At 48.0% G+C, this 21238-nt stretch overlaps 1 protein-coding gene across 13 annotated transcripts in view; it reads right to left on the reverse strand.

Annotated features, from left to right (window-relative positions):
• B3GNTL1 (UDP-GlcNAc:betaGal beta-1,3-N-acetylglucosaminyltransferase like 1) overlaps positions 1 to 21238 on the reverse strand; it is a 111899-nt gene that overhangs the window by 81327 nt on the left and 9334 nt on the right. For all 13 annotated transcript variants that reach the window (XR_003525316.2, XR_003525318.2, XR_003525317.2 and 10 more), the window contains one exon: positions 15302 to 15366. Coding sequence is in view for 9 of the 13 variants with exons in the window: in XM_027626132.1 (XP_027481933.1) it covers positions 15302 to 15366 (65 nt within the window). In the remaining 4 variants the exon portion in view is untranslated. The remainder of the gene's footprint in view (positions 1 to 15301; positions 15367 to 21238) is intronic.

Here is a 21238-nt window from a genome sequence, read left to right on the forward strand (position 1 = left end):
GCCTTCGGCTCAGGTCATGATCCCAGGGTCCTGGGATCGAGTCCTGCATCGGGCTCCCTGCTCAGCGGGGAGCCTGCTTCTCCCTCTGCCTCTCTCTGTCTCTCATGAATAAATAAATAAAAAGTTTAAAAAAAATGGGCAAAAGACATGCATAGAAATTCTTCTAAAGAAAAATACAGATGCACAACAGACACATGAAAAAGTGCTCAACAACACTTGGCATCAGGGAAATCCAAATCAAAACCTCAATGAGATACCACCTCACACCAGTCAGAATGGCTAAAATTAACAAGTCAGGGAACGACAGATGTTGGCGGGGATGTGGAGAAAGGGGAACCCTCCTACACTGTTGGTGGGAATGCAAGCTGGTGCAACCACTCTGGAAAACAGTATGGAGGTTCCTCAAACAGTTGAAAACAGAGCTACCCATGACCCAGCAATTGCACTACTGGGTATTTACCCCAAAGATACAAATGTAGGGATCCGAAGGGGCACCTGCACCCCAGTGTTTATAGCAGCAATGTCCACAATAGCCAAACTGTGGAAAGAGCCAAGATGTCCGTCAACAGATGAATGGGTAAAGAAGAGGTGGTTTATATATACAATGGAATATTATGCAGCCATCAAAAAATGAAATCTTGCCATTTGCAATGATGTGGCTAGAACTAGAGAGTATTATGCTAAGTGAAATAAGTCAATCAGAGAAAGACAATTATCCTATGATCTCAATGATATGTGGAATTTAAGAAACAAAACAGATGAATGAACATACAGGAGGGGAAAAAAGAAAGAGGGAAACAAATCATGAGAGACTCTTAACTATAAAGACAAACTGAGGGTCGATGGAAGGAGGTGAGTGGGGGATGGAATAGATGGGGGATGGGTATTAAGGAGGGCACATGTTATGATGAGCGCTGAGTGTTGTATGTAAGTGATGAACCACTGAATTCTACTCCTGAAACCATTACTGAACTGTAGGTCAACTAACTAGAATTTGAATAAAAAAGACCTGAGGGCGCCTGAGTGGCTCAGTCGGTTGGGCGACCGCCTTCGGCTCAGGTCATGATCCTGGAGTCCCGGGGATCGAGTCCCGCATCGGGCTCCCTGCTCGGCAGGGAGCCTGCTTCTCCCTCTGACCCTCTTCCCTCTCGTGCTCTCTATCTCTCATTCTCTCTCTCTCAATTAAAAATCTTTAAAATATAAAAATAAAAATAAATTAAAAAGACCTGAGCTGAGATCAAGAGTTGGACACTTAGCTGACTGAGCCACCCAGGTGCCCCAACGCAAAAAGATTTTTTAAAAAATAGCCAGAAATATTGAAGTAGATGAACAAGAGGACTTACAGAATCAAACTACACTGTGTTCTGTAAAGCTGCAATGTGGCAAACGAAGGACAGACCAACAGCCCAAATGGACAGGACACAGAGGCCAGAAACAGGTCCTACACACATCAACACCGGATTAAAGACAGCTCAGAAAGCTATGAGCAAGGGCCTTTCTTTCAACAACAATGCTACACCCACTGGAAATCCCCATGAGAAGGAGTCATTTGGGACCTCTACGTCACATGCAGATAGAAGTAATTTCTAGATTGACTATAGATCTGAATGTGAAAAGTAACAATAAAGCTTCCAGAGAATGATATAGAAAAACATCATCATGAGAGTGAGGTAAACAAAAATTTCACAACTGGGGAAAAAAGCACTAACAATAAGGAAAAGATTGATAAACTGGACGACAGTAAATTAGAAACTTCTATTCACTCAAAACTATTAAAGAATAAAAAAAGAACATGTGACACTTGATCTCGGGGTCGTGAGTTTGAGCCCCACATTGGATGTAGAGATTACTAGATAAATAAGAAATAATAAACAAACAAACAAACTTAAAAAAAAAAAGGAATAAAAATGAAAGCCACACAGCAGGAGGAGCTCTTTGTGATTCATACATGCAACGAAGGACTTATATACAACACATCTTATTAACTTATTGAAGAAAAAGAGGCAACATCATAAAAAAATGGGTAAGAGACATGAGCAGGCAATACACGAAGAAATATCCACCTGCAACCTCATCAGACATCAGGGAAATGAATTTAAAACCACACACAGTCACCACCATGTCATCACACCAGATGACTCAAGTGAAGAAGACCAGACACAGGAAGGGCCAGGAGACAGGCCAGCTAGCACGCCTTCACACTGCTGGACAGGCGCCTGCTGCAGGTGAGCACAGCACCGTGGGCGCTCCAGTCCCTCCTCCCGTACGTGACAAGCAGACCCACAGTCGCATGTGTGCTGAAAGAAATGTACAAGCATTTCCTGGCAGCATTGCTCAAAGACCCAAATGTTGAACCAGCAGAAGGGTGGAGCTGGGCACCTCCGTATTCTGGACTATCACACAGCAATAAAAGTTGTGAAATGCTGCTATGCAAAAATCAGCACTAATCTCCAAAACGTAACGTTGGGCAAGATAAGCCAGACACAAAAGAATATGTGAGGAATTACATACAGGTCAAAATAAGATAAAACTAACCTTGGGTGTTTGCATTCCAGTCATGCTGTAGACAAGAGAATGGGGTTTCTGAGGAGGAAGAGGAGGGCCCGTGAGAAGCCGGCAGTGCTCTGGTCCTGCACCTATGGACGACTACACAGGACAGCTCAGTTTCCCATAACTCCGTGAACTGTACACTTATGACCTGCACCCTTATCTGTGTATATGTTAAACTTAAATAAAAATGAGCAAAAACAATTCCAAGTAGAGTTTAGATCAAAATATAAAAGGTAAAAAAGAAATAAAGGATCTGGAACTAAGAGAATAACTTCAGAGCGTAAAAGTAGGAAAAAATGTCTCAAGAAGAAGGCACAATGAGACTGACTGTAAAGGAAAAGATTACTAAATGGACCTGTCCTAAAATTAAGAATTCTATTTATCAACTGGTAGCTTTCAGATAGTGAAAAGGCAAGCAAGCCACAGAGTGAGAGAAGCGGACACAAAAGGCTATATATGACGCCTCTTATAAAAAGTTCAAAACCAGGCGGAACTGTCACATCAACAAACAGGACAATATTTAACTTTGGGAAGGATAAGAAACGTAATCGAGAAGGAGCAAGAAAGGGGTTCTGGGGTGATCCACATATCTGCTTTATGAGGATCCGCTGAGGTGTACATTTACGTCCAGTGCCCTTCTCTAGGCGTGTTCTTCTTAACAATCTAAGTGATGACACAAACACAACTGTGAGCGTGACAAGGGTTTGGCAGAACCACTTCTATGTGACTCTGCCCTGGAGGCTTGGCCCACATGGCGAGCCAAGACCAGGGGATATGAGCTCTCGGTCAGAAACACGTAAAAGTCTATTCATCACTTCACAGTGAACTGTTAAAACAAACAAGAGCCCTACTATACCTAACCTACTATAACTAATAAGGTAATTTAGCAGATTTACAGCAATAAAACTGGTATTAACTTTTAATATCAGTTTTTGATAGCACCAAAACCCAGAAAATACTTAGTGATGTGTTTTGTTAAATTTATGCAATACCTGTATAATGAAAACTATAAAACATTTGAGAGAAATCCAAGAAGCCTAAATAAATGAAGAGATGTACCATGTTTATGGATTAGAACACTCAGTGTTGGTAAGACCTCCAGATGGGTCTATAGATTCAATGCAATTCCAATAAAAACTCAAGCAGACTTGACAGCTGAATCTAAATGTCTACAGAAATTCTAAAGACCTAAAAAAAAAAAAAAGCAATTTTGAAAAGGAAGAACACAGCTAGAGGACCTAACCATACCTGATTTTTTCAATACAACTACCCTGTAGCTTCATTCTTGCTGCTGCCATGGGAACAAAGGCAGCATGGAAGTGGCTCACAGACAGAGACGAAGCGTCTGCACTGTGTCTGGCCCCCCGACCTTCAACAGAGGTGCCAACTGGCTCGGATGCTAAAGCCGGGTACACAGAGGAAGACCGTCACCCACAATCCCCCCTGCACACCACACTCGATGAACCCGAACAGCTGAGACACCTACGTGTAAAAGACAAAACCTCTAGGAAAAAACAGGGAGAAAGTCTTGGGGTAGACAAAGACTTCTTAGGTTCTTAGGACAAAAAAAAGCACAAATCTTGACAGGAAAAACTGGTAAGATAGACTTAATCCTAATTCATAACTTCTGTTCATTAAGACACGTCTGAGAAATGAAAACAAAGGCAAGCCACAGACTGGGAGAAAGGACCTGTATCTGAGTAAAAAAGTCGAAAGACTTGAAGTACTCTTCACACAGGAAGATACACACATGACCAGTGAACGCCCAAACGAAGAAGACTCGGCATCTTTAGTCACCGGGGAGATGCAATCCAAAACCACAGGAGACAGTCCCATAGGCATGCCCTGAGGCTCAAATCTCAAAGACGGACAACTCCAAGTGTTGGGAGAAACTCAACAAGCTCTTGTAAATCGCCGGGAATGTAAAGGGGTTCATCCCTTTTGGAAAATCGTTCTGAAGCCTCTTACAAAAGCAAATGTGCGTGTTTATATCACCCATCAGTTCTGTCCAAGATTTATTTACCAGAAGCAATGACTGCACATCCACGGTTAGACCTGCACAAACTTCCGCGGTGTCTGTACTCACGGCAGCTGAACACCGGAGACCACGCGGCGTCCACCGCCGGGCACCTACAGGAGGCGTCCCCTGGAAGAGCCGGTTCAGCAGCAGCGAAGGCCGACGTACTGATGTCAGCAACAACACGGGTAAATCTCAAAAACAGTACGCGGAGTAGAAAGGGCCAATGGCAAGATCACATACTGTATGATTCCATTTATATGAAGTTCTGGAACAGGAAAAAAACCCTAACAAAGGGAAGGAGGGTGTGAGTGCGAAGTGGTGTGAGGACACGCTAACCTGGACTGAAGTGGCCCTTATGTGGGCGTGTGCGTTTGTCAGACCCACTGAATGTGCACGCTCAATGGGTGTCTTTTATTAAGTGGTTGATTTTTAAATCTGTCTCCAATAAAGCATGCCTAGTATTTAGGAAGAAAGTTTAATCTGAGTTCACTCCTTGATGCTTTTTAAAAATACTGTCAAGTTCTGGGTTTAGGGCACCAGTGTTCAGGAGGACACAGCAGTTCCCCCCCCCCCCGCCGAATGCACTGCCGTTTCTGCCGTTCTAGTTCCCAGTCCCCATCCGTATGCACACACAACTTTTCTGTAGCCATGATTCTAGCAGAAGCACACAAAAGTAATTTGGGATCAAGCATGTGGATTCACTAAACACATACACATTCAAGCTGCGCAGTTTCCTCTGCTGACAAAACGGGAGACTGTGTGGCCAACGCCCCTCCCCTGGCTCGCAGCTCCTCTGAGAAAGGAAATCCCTGTAACTGGGAGAGAAGACAAGCATTCCTCGGATCAGCAAGAGATTCAGCAGGAAGGAGGAGGAGCACAGGGGATCTGGGCTGCAGGGGCAGGATGGGGGGCTGCCCGGGGCTCATGCAGCCCAGAGCAGACACCCCTCCCATCTACCTCCTGCCCTCCTGTTCCCCAGGGCAGGTCAGCGTGTGCGCCCCTGCCAGCTGGGGCATAGTGGCCCCTCTCGTCCACCAGGCCCCAGCGTGAGGGTAGGAAATAGCAGGGGCCCGTGGCAGAGGGATGAGCAGAAGTCACTGCCGCCGGGGAAGGGGCAGGAGGTGCACCACCTTCTCCTGAAGCTTGTCGGAGCAGAGTCTGCCTGCGGGTCTGCAGTCTGTCCGTCTGCAGTGGCCCAAGTCCACGTTGCAGCAAGCTGTCTCCCTGGCCAGCAGGTTTCGGGACCAGCACTTGGAGGGAGCAGCTGAACAAACACCCAGCTCATCCCCCGTTCCTAGGAACTAAAATGAAAACACTCTACACAAACAGAAAATATTTCAAAAGCTCACTGCTGTCTGGGGCATTAGTCTCTCTAAAGAAATGAAGGTTAGTGGCACTCGGCAAGAGCCGGAGCCTGCCAAGAACTAATGCCCACAGCCAACAAAAACAGCCGAGGGCGGCTCCCGTGAAGCAGCATGAGCAGCCACGTGCGGAGACTGCCGGGGCTTTCTCTGTTCCAGAAAACCTTTCATGAGTGTTGAGAAAGAACCTGTCTCCCTTCCAAGAACAAGAGCAGGAGCCATGCGCGAAGGACTGATGCGCAGTTCTCTCCCTCATTAATTAAGGGCATCACCTGCTTCTTGGTGGGGCTACTTGGCCCTTTCTGGGAACGGTCACCACGAAGATCACGTGGCCCTCCTCCTGACCCAGCCAACGCCCTCCCGGTCTCGCTCTAACAGAGCCCATAACTTATCTCTCAGGAAAGAGGAGAGGTTGTGGTGTGTCCGGAGAAGCAGAGGCGGGGGGAGGGGGGAGGCCACCTGACTGCCCCCCAGCACTGCTCCCACGCAGGTCCCAGCAAACACCCCCAAGGACGGGGTAGCACACAGGCATCAACACACACTCACAAGAGTTGATAAAGTCTGGGGCGCCTGGGTGGCTCAGCTGTTAAACTTCTGAAATAAGACCATTCATTTGTAATACATTAACACAACGGGAATGGTAATCCTGGAACAGTGAAGCACAGGGTCCTAGGAAAGCTCTTGAGATCACATCCTGGCCACGTCTGCCTTCGGCTCAGGTCATGGTCCCAGGGTCCTGGGATCGAGCCCCGCATCGGGCTCCCTGCTCCGCGGGAAGCCTGCTTCTCCCTCTCCCACTCCCCCTGCTTGTGTTCCCTCTCTCGCTGTGTCTCTCTCTGTCAAATAAATAAATAAAATCTTAAAAAAAAAGAGTTGATAAAGACTGTATAACAATTTTTAAACAAACTTTGAGTTTTCTGTCACTTGTTTATTTTAATGGAGGGGGATGTCTATTTACCATGATACATTGTTGAAGACAGAACAAAAAGCATGACTTTTTAAAACATGGCAAAAGTACTTCTGATTTGCCAACCGCTGAAGCTCACCCCAATTATGAACAGAATCACACAAAAACCCGTGTAGTTCCCTGCACACTAGTATCGATGAGACCAGAGCAATGACCCAGAGGCAGCGAGGCAGCGAGGCACCGAGGCACCGAGGCACCAGCCCGTAGGCCCAGCACCGCCCCCTCCTGCGCCTCTCCTCTCCCCAGGGCTTCCTTCTAAGCTGAGCGGCTCCCCCCACTCCGCCTTGCCTGTGCAGCCAAAATTTCTAGCTGACACTCTATTGGAAAAGCAGGCATCTGCAGGCCCCGTGGATAGCTGGCTCGACTTGCTGCAGACCTGAACCCGTGACATTGCTCAACTGTGTCCTAAAGTTGCAGCAGATACCAACACTCTTTTCTGAATGACCCCACATGGAACTCACAAGTCAGACATAAAAATCAGTGGGCATGGGATGCAGAGAGGAGAAAAGCAAACCTCCTTACCTGCTGGCAACAGGTGTGTTTAACCAGTTACTGGCCATAGGTCATTCTACATAGAGCGAAACACCACCACGCAGCGGCCTGGGCTCAAGCGCTTTGCCTCTTGAGTACCTGGGAGGTACTCAGTCCCCTTCCTTCTGCCTCAACCTTCCACCCTCCCCAAACGCACAGTTTGGCCTGCCCTCCCAGGGTGCAGAGAGCCATAGACAAACAAAATTAACCATTAATGCATCTCATTAACCTGGGACCTGGGAAGCAGAGAGAATCAGCCACCCCTGGAGCTGCTGGGAGACAAACAAAACAGGGGGACTCCCAGAAGTACCCCAGTACGTGGGAGGAAAGGCTTCCGGGAGCCGAAAGCCTAAGCTCTAACTCCTAAAAGCAACTGTGAGCATGAAGTGCATGTTCACAGTCCCCAGCTGGAAGGTCAGACTGTAACATGCAAAATTACAAAGAAATAGAAATCACGGAGAAATGAGCAGACTGTAAGACCTAACATTCACACACAAGAGACCCAAGAGGAAAAAACAAGATAGAAAAAAAAATTACGAGCTAATATTGAAAAATTCATCTTATTTGAAAAAAACCTTGAAGCTATGCTTTGAAAGAGCTCACCAAATTCCAGGAATGATTCTTAACAATCAGAAAAATTCCAAATTCCAAAATCATGGGAAAAAAATCGTATAAATCTTCAGTAACATGTTTTAAAAACCAATAAATCCCAACTGACACAGAAAGAACATCTGACAAAACCCAGCACATATTCACGAGGAAAGCTGTCAGCCAGCCAGGACAGAGCGGACCCCGCGGGACCTGGAAGGGCAAGGGTGCTGCCCTCACCCAGCACAAGTTCTATTCGGTGCTGGGAGGCAGAAGCGGGGTGAAGGGCACAGAGGTCGGAGAGGAAGAAATAAAACCACCCTCTTTGCAGAAGACGTGACCGTCTGTCTAGGAAGTCCTCGGGAACCTACCCCAAAACCTAGAGCTAAAAGGGAGTTCTGCAGGATCAATACATAAAAATACCATATTTCTTTACTGTAATGATGAACAAGTGAACGTAGAAATTAAGACCGCAATGTCCGTTTACAACTGCTTGAAAGAAAAGGGCATGTGTACGTGATTGTGGTACCCTGAAAATTACAAGATGCTGACGAAAGATGCCAAAGGACAGCTAAGTATGTACGTGGAAGCCGCGCTCAAGCTTTGCAACACACGTTTCTTAAGCGCTGCCATGACATCCTCTTTTAAGCAGGAGATTCCTGAATTGTGAAGGCCCGGGCCACAGCACACCGTCCATGGCAGGCGTGTGCAAACTGGCGAGTGCCGTGCACAGGGCATCCCACGAGCAGGCCAAGGGGTGAGGCCCCTCGTGTGCTGGCGGCACTCAGAGGCGAGGGCATCGCTGAGAAGCTGCAGGGGACGTGGGCCTGGCTTGCGTGTGTGAAAGTGCGTGAGGGTCTGGAGGGGTGGGGGGGGCCGACGTCACCGTGGAGACGTTGGCTTTTGCTCTCCGGTCTGTTTTGTTGACTGCTGCACCCCTTGTCCCCACCAGCACCAGGCACACCAATGAATGAACTCCAGGAGGAGCCGCAGCCTGGGAGCTGCTCCTAACGATAAACACTCTAAGTTTTAAAATGCGGCAATCTGCCTGCGTCCCAGGGGCCAACAAGTCAAAATGCAACCCAGCAAAGAGGCCTCAGAAGCCTTCTTCATGCAAAAATATTTTATTTTGATGTATCGTCGGTACCCTGCCTTCGCTGCAGACCGCAACCATTTTCTCCTGACCCCATGGACCCTGATGTGCCCACCAGGGAAGGCCAGCCGAAAAAGAGGCAATCCACAGGAGAGCTCGTAAGGGCTTGCTGCAGCTCCACTGTCCAGATGCCACCTACACTGGGTGACCAGAGACAGCACTGGCAGGAATGGGGCAAATCAAAATCACATGCAACAAGATATCCCACACAAAGATGCATGCCTAACACAGTCGTGAAGAAATCAGGCAACTTGAGTTTTTAAAAAGGGCAGTCTACAAGTGCCCTGGAACCCTCCAAAACATCAAGATGAAGAAAGTCAGGCTTTGGAATGTTCCAGACAGAGGAGATGGAGGACATGAGACAAGCAACTCCAGCACGTGGTCCTGACCAGGCCTCAGGTGACACATGAACAAGCTGGGCATGCGGGGTCCGTCCTGTATGTGTTCCTGCTCTGCTGGGAGGAGATGTCCTTCTTGGCAGGAAGCAAAGGCTCAAGGTGACAGATGGAATGCTGACTGCGAAGCCGAGTTCTCTGTACTTTTCTTTAAGTTTGAAAAAGAAAAATGGGCAAAAAGGTGAGCTTGGTGCTCGCCACAATTTACAACCGGGAAGCACAGATGGAAACACTGTGAGGCACTGGCAAAAATTAAGAGGCTGATGGTGCTAAGTGTTGGGAGGCTACGGACTCCTTGGCCCAGGCTCCGAGGGCTGTTGCCACATGAGAGCAGTGCGGTGTCCCTCAGTCAGATGGCCGTGCACCCCTGGGGCAAGCATTCCACCCAACAGGAGCTCTGGCTTCCGTGACGCCGTGCAGTGCAGCAGCATCACTCACGAGAGCAAAAGCTGGAAGCAGCCGGGTGCCTGGCGGGGGATGCGTGAGCACGCGTGGTCTGTCTGTCCGTGCCCTGCTGTGTGGCGGGCCACATGCACACCACAGACCGCAGAGCAGCAGGATGGAACATGCACCGGCACGCTGACTGACTTTCAGCAGGGGCATCAGGCAACTCAGCAAAGACAGTGTCGTCAACAAAGGGCGCTGTGACCAATTAGCCTTGGGTCCTGCTTCATACAGACATTAATACGAGCTGGATAATGAGCTAAATATAAAATAAAAACCATAAACTACTAGAAGAAAATATAAGAGAATAGCTTCTCCTTTGGGGCAAGTGGAGATTTCTCAGAAAAACAAATTAACTACAAAAGAAAAAAATACACTGGAGTTCAGCAAAATTTAGAATTTCTGTTCATCAAAAGACATTAAATATGAAGGCAAGTCACAGATGGGAGAAAGTATTCACAGTGTCTGACAACCGACTTGCATCCAAAATATAGAACTTGCATAACTCGTCTTCTAATAACAAGACGAACAGCCCAACTAAAAAAAAACAGGCAAAAGATTTGAACAGACATTTCACAAAAGAAATGAATGGCCATTAAACCCGTGAATGGTGCACAACATCACCAGGCACCACAGAAATGCAAATCAAAGCTGCAACAAGACACACTCTGCACCTGTTGAATAGTTAAGACTGAGACTAACAGTGTCCGGGTCGGCAAGAAGGTGGAGCAGCCCCCCCGCCCCGGACACAAGAGCATTGTCTGTGGTTGGCAGATTCTTTTCAGGCGAAGCATACCTTTACCCTGTGACCAGTCAACTCCACCCCTGGGTATTTTCCCAAGAGAAATGGAAATACACATCCACAAAAGGACTTACATAAGAATGTTTGTGGTGCTTTCACTAAAATAACCCAGACAGGAAACTGCCCAAATGTCAATAAACAGTACAGTGTAAAACAAATCGTGGCATATTCACACAACAGATAATAAAAAAAAGATTAAGCCATCGACACACAAAATATCACAGAGAACCACAGAGTAAAAGGCTGCACACAAGAGGGCATCCTGTAAGATTTCACCTGCAGATCTGAGACCCGTGAGTGCTGTCTAGCAGAAGCACAGTGGACGTTCTGAGTGACGGAAATGCTCTGTATCTTGACTGGGGTGTTAGGTATATGGGTGTACACAGCTGTCAAAACTCACCAAATTGTTCACTTTGTATATAATTTTCACACTGAAATCTTGCATTTCACTATATATAAATTTTACCTCCGTTTTTAAAAACTGAATGATCGGGCGCCTGGGTGGCTCAGTCAGTTAAGCGACTGCCTTCGGCTCAGGTCATGATCCTGGAGTCCGGGGATCGAGTCCCACATCGGGCTCCCTGCTCTGCGGGGAGTCTGCTTCTCCCTCTGACCCTCCCCACCATGTGCTCTCTCTCTCATTCTCTCTCTCAAATAAATAAAATCTTTAAACGAAATAAAAAAAAAAACAAAAAAACTGAATGATCTACAAAGATGTAACAACAATACTGATGGACCTTAACAACGCAAGTTTTAAAATATTACACAGCCTGATACTCTTTGCATAAAGATAAAAACACTGAAATTTTAATTGACTTTTTCAGCTCTGTACAAACAGCAGAGTTCAGCAGGGGTTACGACGTGGCATGTGGCAGGTGTGCCGGGGGAGGCGGTCAGAGGGCCAGGCCGGCTCTAGTCCTACACGGCAGGTTCATGGGCACGTACACCAGTGCCTTTGCCGAGACACGGGTACAACACACCAAACGGACCCTGCTCGAAAACAGGAGCGAGTGTCCTGAACCGAGGCTCATGATGGACTCAGTTCTCTGCCCCGAGATCCCGAGGTCTATGTTTAAAGATGAAGAAATCAGGTTGGAAGCTATGAAGGTGACAATACCTGAGTCACTATATTCAGGACTTAGGGACACCCATGTGGTCCCCAGAAGAGAAGGAATCGTCCTAAACCTTACGCGAGAAAGTAAAAAGAAAGGTTGAGAGGTAATGAGTGAGCACTAGAAATAAACCAAACCCACCAAGATCAGAAACTAAACAAATAAAACAAAAGTGCATGGAGGAGAGGCGCTCCAGGCAGCCGTCAGACAAGGGCGCGGCCCCACACCCGAGGGCAGCACAGGTGCGTGACCTGTCTGTCCTGCACTGAGGACGCCGAGCCACCTCCGGGAAGATGGGGCACCCTCCTGGCAGTCCCCCTGGGTGTCCCCGTGCGGGCGCACGCCCAGACTCCCTCCCGGGTGGTCCCCTCGTGAACCCTCGGGCCTGCAGCCCCTGCCAGGCGCCGTGGCCATTCAGGACACACTGCTCCGTGGTGGCTAATTGGCTCCTGACGCAGAGACCATGCTGCCAGGGGCCCAAGGGAAGCGGGCCAGGCAGACGTTCTCTGCTGTGGTGGCAAGTGCTGGGGGTACCCTCGGAAGGGACGCTCTCAGAAAAGCAGGGCCCCTGGATGAAGCCCAGTTCTAAGCTCTCCTTTCCACAGACGCCGCATCTGCTCACCTCAAGGGCCCAGGAATTCAAGTCCCTGTCATGATGCACATATTAAAGGCTACCTTTTCAAAAGCCAGACTTTTTTGTTTGCTTATCTTACCCCACCCCATGGCCGGGAACGACCAGGTCCTAAATGAACCAGACACGCCTGCCTGTCTGTGCCCCCAGCTCCCTCACAGGCAGATGTGTCCATCAGCCACCGGGAAGGCGATGGACTGTGCCACCCCTGCCCTGGTTAGTGCAGCAAGGCGGTCGTGCCAATCCCAGGGCAAAGCTCGCCAAAATTTACCTCACTGATTTATTTCACCTAAACCCCAAGAACAATTCACATTTCTAGAGTGGGGGCCAGTCTTGGGGGCCAGTCTTCCTTGGTCAGACTTCGGCAACACCATCCTTCTCTGATGCCCACGGCCAGGACGGAGACATGGTGATGCACAACCTGGCAGCCTTCCTCTCCTGGCCCTTGTGGCTCTGACCGCTCCCCCCCCCCCCACCTCCTTCCCCATAGTTTCCGGGACTGACCAGGCCAGGCGTCCAACCTGCCCCTTCTCTCCCTGCCCACCACTGCAGGATCTGGTTGTCCTCCGTGCCCTCCGCCAACCCAGTGGTGACTGTGCTGATGTCCATCGGCAGCTTTATCAGGAGCCTCCCTGGTCCGCGGTTCTCGCCGTTCTAAACCGGGCTCCACCCGGTCCAACTTGGCCTTCCTTCATTTTCTTTCTTGCTCTCCAGCAAATGCAGAGAAAGCCTTGGAGGATACTGGAGAGGAGAGGGTGTCTTCAGCCCTCCTCTCTCCTTCTCCTATAGTCCCGCCAGTGGGAGCTTCCTGAGTATTTCAGAAAGAGCAGTCCTAACGGAGCAACAGAAAATCGCCACCTCCCTGCACCCAAAGGCCGAAAAAGCACACTTTGCTATGTGGTGGGTGTAGCTGTCTTTGGTGGAAAAACTGTCTTTGTGGGCGCCTGGGTGGCTCAGTTGGTTAAGCGACTGCCTTCGGCTCAGGTCATGATCCTGGAGTCCCTGGATCGAGTCCCGCATCGGGCTCCCCGCTCAGCGGGGAGTCTGCTTCTCCCTCTGACCCTCCCCCCTCTCATGTGCTCTCTCTCTCTCATTCTCTCTGTCTCAAATAAATAAATAAAATCTTTAAAAAAAAAAAAAAAGAAAAACTGTCTTTGTTTAGGAAACTGTTGGATGGACCCTCTAAGAGTGAAAACAGGCCCCGGAGCCAGGTCTGCAAGGAGATGAGGGAACGAGAGGGAGTTTTATCTAAGAAAAAGGCAGAAAAAGAGACCGGAGATGCCGAAGCAGCAGGACAGGCACTGCAGCCCCAGGGTTTGTCTCCAAGAGCAGGGCCATCTGAGAGGTAATTTTTTGCCACTTGCTCGCATAGGCACACAATCTCCCCAAACCTCCCTGTGGACCCAGACCTTGTACAGAAGGTCCTGGTAATCAAGGAAAAGGCTGAGCCAATACGAGATGACAAGGTTCGTAGGTGAATTCAGCACAAGCAGAAACTCTGAGCCACGGCCGACCTCGCGAACACCAAAGCAGCTACCCAAGGAATGCCCAGAAGACGTGGGTGCCCTGCATCCCCAGACCCAGAGGAGCCCGAAGGGAGACCACATACAGACAGACATTCTTAAAGCGTGTTTCAAAGTCAGTAATAAGGTGCGCCTGGGGGGCTTAGTCGTTGGGTGTCTGCCTTTGGCTCAGGTCATGATCTCGGGGTCCTGGGATCGAGCCCCGCATCGGGCTCCCAGCTCAGCGGGAAGTCTGCTTCTCCCTCTGCCTGCCCCTCCCCCTGCTTGTGCTCTCTCTCAATAAATAAATAATAATCTTTAAAAAAAAATAAAGTAACAAGAAAATCCACGGGTGAACACACGCTATTATGCTTCTCGGTCACCTGTCATAATCCTTCGTCATGTGACTGAAGATGCTTTATAGACATTGTAGTAATTCCCATATACTGACCACACATAAATTGTTTTCAGAATTTCTGAGATCCCTACAAATGAAGTCTAGAGTCGAGGGCATGAGCATTTTTTAAGTTCTTGATAACAAAATGCCTAACTTTGCTGCCGAGCACCCCCAATTCACACTTTCCAAATACGAACTATCTGCACTTCAGAAAACCCTGTTAACGTGGTTTTTAAAAACTCGTATCTCAGGGCGCCTGGGTGGCTCAGTTGGTTCAGCGACTGCCTTCGGCTCAGGTCATGATCCCGGAGTCCCGGGATCAAGTCCCACATCGGGCTCCCTGCTCAGCGGGGAGTCTGCTTCTCCCTCTGACCCTTCCCCCTTTCATGCTCTCTCTCTCTCTCAAATAAATAAATAAAAACTCGTATCTCACTAATATAACTTTTATTTCCTTGGTCACAAGTGACCTAAAGGTATGTTAAAGCCCACCTGCAGCCGGCTGTCCTCTGTCCTTCCCGACAGATCCACCACCGGCCCTTCTCTGTGCTTTCTTATCACTGTGTGCATTACGTCTTATCTAAGGCTGTTCATCAGCTAAGTGTTTGTCCACATCTTCCCAGTTTATGTGATTCTTTTGTACAATTCTGCATTTTTATATAATCCTATTTATTAAAAATTAACTCATTCAGTGCTACGGCAATTTAACAGCAAGAGCCCATGAACTTTAACTTTTAAGTCTTATCATTATATATTAGAATAATGATTTTCAAGAACCACACTAAAATGTCAGGTCATTTAATTATTCAACCACTACATATACACACGCTTTAAATAAAATAGTTACTTACCGAATCCAAAAAGCAAAGGTAAGATCCTGAGCTTTGCGCTATTGCTTGATTTTTAGAATATCCAACTGTTTGAAAAAAGAAAGATAAAAGTTCTTTTGTAATTCAATTTTCAGTGGTCTTCTCTTTCCTAGAACTTAGGGTAATGGTACTACAAGGGAGCTAACAACATTGTACACTACCAGGTAAAAAAAAAACCAAGTCAGCCCTAGACAGAGTGAAAGGGAAGCAAATGGAAAACAGCGCTCCATCTTTAGGGGCTGAGACGCAGAAGCCACATGGGACCAGCATATTAAGGAGGGATTGCTCACTGGAGGAAAACAGATTCAGCAACCATTTACTGAGTGTAACACTAAGCTAAGCTGGGGAGAATATTAAAAAAGAAAAAATCAAAATGTCCCTGAATGGAAGTGCTTGAGTAAATGCCGTCAGGAATGCTGATAAAAGTCAAGATATGGTTACCTGGGGAGGGGGTAACGCATGTGTGATCGGCTGGTAAAAGCTCACTGAGCTGGACACCATGAGCGGTTATCTGAATGCATCCCTCAGTGGTAATTACAGTCACTGCTAGCATTCATCACGTCTGAACATGCACATACCCTATGACCCAGCAGCTCCCTGCTAAGTGCAGACCCCACAAACACCCCCACATGTTCACCAAGATGTGACAGTCCCCAACGTAAAACGGAAACGCTGAGAAAAATACCGTGATGAGAATGAACAACCCCGGTTTGCATGCACATGTGCGTGATGTCCACATGGTGTTCAAGGGCAGCAAATTCATCTGGAATCAGGGGGTTGCCTTGGGAAGTGGGCAGGGACCAGAAGGGATGCAGAGGACCTCTGAGGGCTGGTGATGTCGGCTCTTCATCGGGGCGCTGGTTACATGGCGTGCTCAGTTTGAGAAAATTAACTGAACTGGCATTTATGATAAGTGCACTTTTCTGTATGGATGTTATGTTTTAATGAATGTTTTAGAAACACTTTGCCTTCAAAGAGATTGCAACTGAGTTGGGAAAAGTTAAATGATGACCTCCGGCTGCACTGAATGAACAGTGCTGGAGAAGTACCAGGAGGCTTACAAAGACAAGGGGCAAGAGGGGGCCTGGGGCCGCTAGGGTTTGATAAAGAGCAGACGCCAGAGCGTGCCCAGCGGTGTGGGGAACAGCAGGCCATGGAGGCAGGCAGGAGGGCAGGCCCGGCCCAGTAAGCTTTCTGAGTAAGGAGTGGCCACAGAACTCAGCACTGAGGCAGCTGAGTCCGGGTGCTGAGGCCCAGGGCAGGTTACAGGAGGTATTTAGAGGGGCCGAAGGGACCTCAAGGGGCACAAGATACACCTCCCTAGAAAAGCAGTTACCAACACCTGAATCGAGTTAACCAGCCAGTTACGGATTTGGGGCCACGGAGAAAAGTCACAGAAACTGAAACAGATGTGCGCAGACATAAAACAGTAAATCCCTCTAGTACTCCAGCTCAGGCGAACTGAAGAACGTCTCGTTGGTGCCAGGGACACAGTAATACGTTGCCTCAGGCCACACCGGAGCACTCCCTGGTTTTCCACGCCACGGACAGCGTCTCTGAGGCAGGGAGAGAAGGCAGCCGCTCCAGTCAGCGGCTCTGAGCAAACTGCAGCCCCAGTGCCAGTCCTGCTGGGCCAGAGAAGCAGGGACACGGCCTTGCTCAGGTCACCCAGGCTGTGGCCCAGGGCAGTGCCCTTGTGCAGGCTGTTTTCACACAAGGCGGCAGCTCAGTCTCTAGCATTAATTCTAGAGTTCAGCCAACCCAAATCAGTTAGCAGAGCGGTCCCAGGTCTCCAAGAACCACCGGTGTAACAGGCAGAGAAGGAAGCGCGGCAAGGCAGGGGCCCGGGGATGGTTTCGCGGCCGCACGGACACAGCTGTGGCTAAAGCTGTGTCACCGCTGCCAGGCATGGCAGGCCCAGGAAAGGCCTCTTGGGATCAAAACCAAAGCGCTGCATGAGGACGACGCAAACGGGAAGAGACGGTCCACAATCACATTTAAATTACCAGGAGTTCTGTTTAAAAAGCTGCTTAGTAGAGTCAGGTTTCAGAAGGGGAAAAAATTGAACCAGAATTTGGATAACGAAGGAAAACATGTCTCACTAAGGAAGCTGGAAGTTCCTCACAATGAGTCCTATGTTTGGCAAAGACAAGGAATTTGCTTTAATATTACTGCCTTGAAGAAAGTCAAATGTTTGTGCCAGGGCCTGATGTCCGGGGAGGCTGTCCCTTTGTGACGGAGCCGGTTGTCATGGTCACAGCAGGAAAAACGCAGCCACCCTCACTCTTTGGAGAGGACAGAATTGTGTTGTGTTTTCATATTAGCAAGTGACCGCATTTTTAAGAAATGTTTTGCTCTGTTATGATATGAAATAATAAGAATGAATCTTAATCCAATTTAAATAACTCAGCACTCCTGGAAAAGGAAACACTGGATTTATGTTATCCAATAGTCGACATAACTTCTATTTCAGAAAATATCTTTGTAGGAAAATATGCTCTTTCGGATGTCATCAAATTAACTCCATTCCATAATTGGAATGCAGGGCTCCTCTGAATTCACCTTGCCCCCTTCAAAGTGACAGCACAACCGCTTCATTTCTTCACACTATGACAACTGATTTTGTTACTGACAAAACACATACAAATGTGATATGACTCAAGTTATATCTAATCTATAAAAAGTATTTTATAAAAAACAAAATGTGTTTAAAATGGAGATTAGGGGCGCCTGGGTGGCTCAGTCATTATGCGGCTGCCTTCAGCTCGGGTCATGATCCCGGGGTCCTGGGATCGAGCCCCGCATCGGGCTCCCTGCTCGGTGGGAAGCCGGCTTCTCCCTCTCCCACTCGCCCTGCTTGTGTTCCCTCTCTCGCTGTGTCTCTCTCTCTGTCAAATAAGTAAATAAAATCTTTAAAAATAATAAAATAAAATGGAGATTAGACAAGTAAAGACACACCATCACCAAAATGCCCTCGACTTCCTTTATCAACTACGGAAGATGCAAACCATCTTAATTAAAGAATATTTTAAAAAGACATTCAAACTAGTTTCAGAAACCACAATTTGTTTACACATATCTCAGAAGCAAGCTGAAACAGATGTTCTACAATAACCGATTTCTTTCAAGTTTTCTATTTCAAACAATGAAAACAAGAAATAATTTGGGAAAAAACGGAATGTCTTCCAGATGCATGAGTTAACGGTGAAGATCAGGACGCCAAGAATGGGCAGCGACTGAGTGGCTCTAGCACCTATGCCTTCTCAGCAATGGGCACGGGCACCTGCTGCCCGAAAGGGAAACCAAGGCACAGAGTCTAGCACCTATGCCTTCTCAGCAATGGGCATGGGCACCTGCTGCCCGAAAAGGAAACCAAGGCACAGAGTCTAGCACCTAACCCTTCTCAGCAATGGGCACAGGCACCTGCTGCCTGAAAGGGAAACCAAGGCACAGAGAGGTGGAGGGTGGGGCCCGCCGCAGCCTGGCTGCCTGCCGCCCAGTCCTCTGCCCTGGTCCTCTGGTGGCAGGGCCCCCAAGAGGCAATGCCAAAGAGTGTGGTCTTTCAATATAAACTTAGAAAAAAACTTTCTTTTAAAACGACCAATTTTAAGAACCATTACTGGTTTTAAATTTTTTCTAAAATATGTCTATACTTTCCTGCTCTTCTAAGTAGGATACGGGGTGCTGTTTATGAGGGATGTGGTGTGGGGTTGGGGCACTCTGTTTCTGTTTCATTCCGTGAACTCAACTATTTAACTCAGGCCCACCAACACCCTCCCTCTCCTTGGCCCAGGAACACAGACCGCAGTGTTGGCAGGAAGCTGCCGAAAGTGACGGCAGGGTACCAGGAGGACGGGTATCGAGCCGCCCCCATGGAGCAGCACACTGCTTTGTGGAGAGCCAGTGTTGTGAAAGGTTAGCCCTGTCTGAGGGCGGGCCCCCAGGAACTCAGGAGGAGACAGCCTGGGCTCAGATGTCCTCTGAGAACTCTGAGTAGGCCAGCAAGTCCTCCAGGGTCAGGCGCAAGCTCTGTGAGGTCATGCTGGGGGAACGCTCTTGAGAATTGGAAGTGAACCACCTGACCACCAAAACTGGCAGAAAAGAGCAGAGAGAGGGAACGGGATGAAAGGGCTTTGAGGGCAAGAAGTGTCTGGGAAGAGTGGCCGTCTCTCCTGCTCACGCCTCTCTGGAGAGACTTGCTGAAGCATAACCCTACCCCCACCCTGACCCCTACCTGCCCACCGACAGGACAGTCACACGCCAGTCTGAACAGGACGTGGGGCAGAGCCAGCACAGCCCTGGCTCTAGAGCAGGGGACCCAGAGGGATCCCAAACCTCCACCCTGCCCACCCCTGAAATATCACGAGAGCGACAAGATTCCCTGAGGACCAAGCCCATGAGGGAGTGGGGCTGACGCCACACCACTCCTGAGGTTATTTTAAAGCAGTGGTCCTCAACTGTGGATGCACCCAGCATCTCTTAGGAAGCGTCCACAGTCCCAGTGCAGAGGCGGCACCCAAACCGATGACTCAGGAATATCTTAGGGTGGGACTCAGGCATCAGGGCTCCCAAAGCTTCGCAGGCCCTTCTAACATGCAACCAAAGCTGAGGCCCACTATTTAAAGGACAAACTCCTACAACCTGCAGGGGCCTGTCCACAGGTTCCGGCCTCATCATCTGGCCTACCTCCTCCTTCAACCCAGCAGTGTATGCGGGCATATTAATTTCAAGTCTTATACAAAAACTTTAAAGTGAAGCTAAAGGAAACCCAATATATTACAATTAAAGCTAAGAATGCAAAGCTAATCATTCAGTATAAAAACAGAGGGTGCATGAAAAGCAACTACACCTCAACCCAGCATTATAAAATTTCAAAACTCAAAACATAAAGAGAAAAATCTTAAACACTTTCAGAAAAGAAAACTTTAAGGAGTCAGACTGACATAAGATTTCTTAACAAAACCAGAGGACACCAGAAGATAACGAGGCAATCCTTCAAAATTCTAAGGGAAATGATTTTGGAACCTAGAATTCTATACCTAGCCAAACTGTCAATTGAGCCTAAGTACAAAATGAAGACATTTTCAGACATGTAAAAACTCCAAATATTTTACCATCTACATGCCAGATACGGAAAATGTACTTCAAGGAGTACTCCAGCAACACAAAAAAGGAACATGTAAAATGAAATCTAAATAAAAGAAAAAGAGGAGGGGGAAAAAACCAAACAACGGCAGGTGTATAGAAAGTAAAAGAGAATAAGGCAGAAGGTCTTCAAAGGCCCCCCAGATCATGACACTTGGGAGTCCCCCGGGCACAGCCCAGAGCCAACAGCAGAGGGTCTCAGTTCTGAGTCTAACCCACCACACGGTCTGGTCTGCGGTGAACAGCACCTGTCAGAATCAACTTTACAGTAAAGCACATAAAACAAGTTACAGAACAGAGTGTGGAGATGATGCTCCCTGACAATGTGACCATATTACAATAAACAAAATCCCTGCAGGGGAAACGAGAAGTGCGGTGTGGAACACTTCAGTGGCTGAACATTTCCTCGTTCAGTGAGTACCGACTGACACTATGTGAATTAGATCAACTAAGAACCAAGAAACCCTGGTTGCTTCTAGGGTGTGAGGCTTCTGTGTTTCACTGTAGACCATCTGTATGCCTGAACTTCTTTTTATCACACGCTGGTATTCAAAAAACTTGTTATTACTCAAAGCAGACATTTGTGAGAATGAGTAAATGCTTTTTTTCTGTCTCTACACAGGCTGCGGGGCCAGTTTACATGGGTAAGACAGAGACTGGTGAGCCGCAATATACAAAAATGCCCTATGAGCAAAGCCCAGGGCGTTCTGCTCTTATCCCTAAGCCGGACACTAAATAAGCACCAAACAGCTACAGATCAATTTCCCATATGTC

Source organism: Zalophus californianus, chromosome 16 (genome assembly GCF_009762305.2).
Source record: "Zalophus californianus isolate mZalCal1 chromosome 16, mZalCal1.pri.v2, whole genome shotgun sequence".
Lineage (NCBI taxonomy): Eukaryota > Metazoa > Chordata > Mammalia > Carnivora > Otariidae > Zalophus > Zalophus californianus.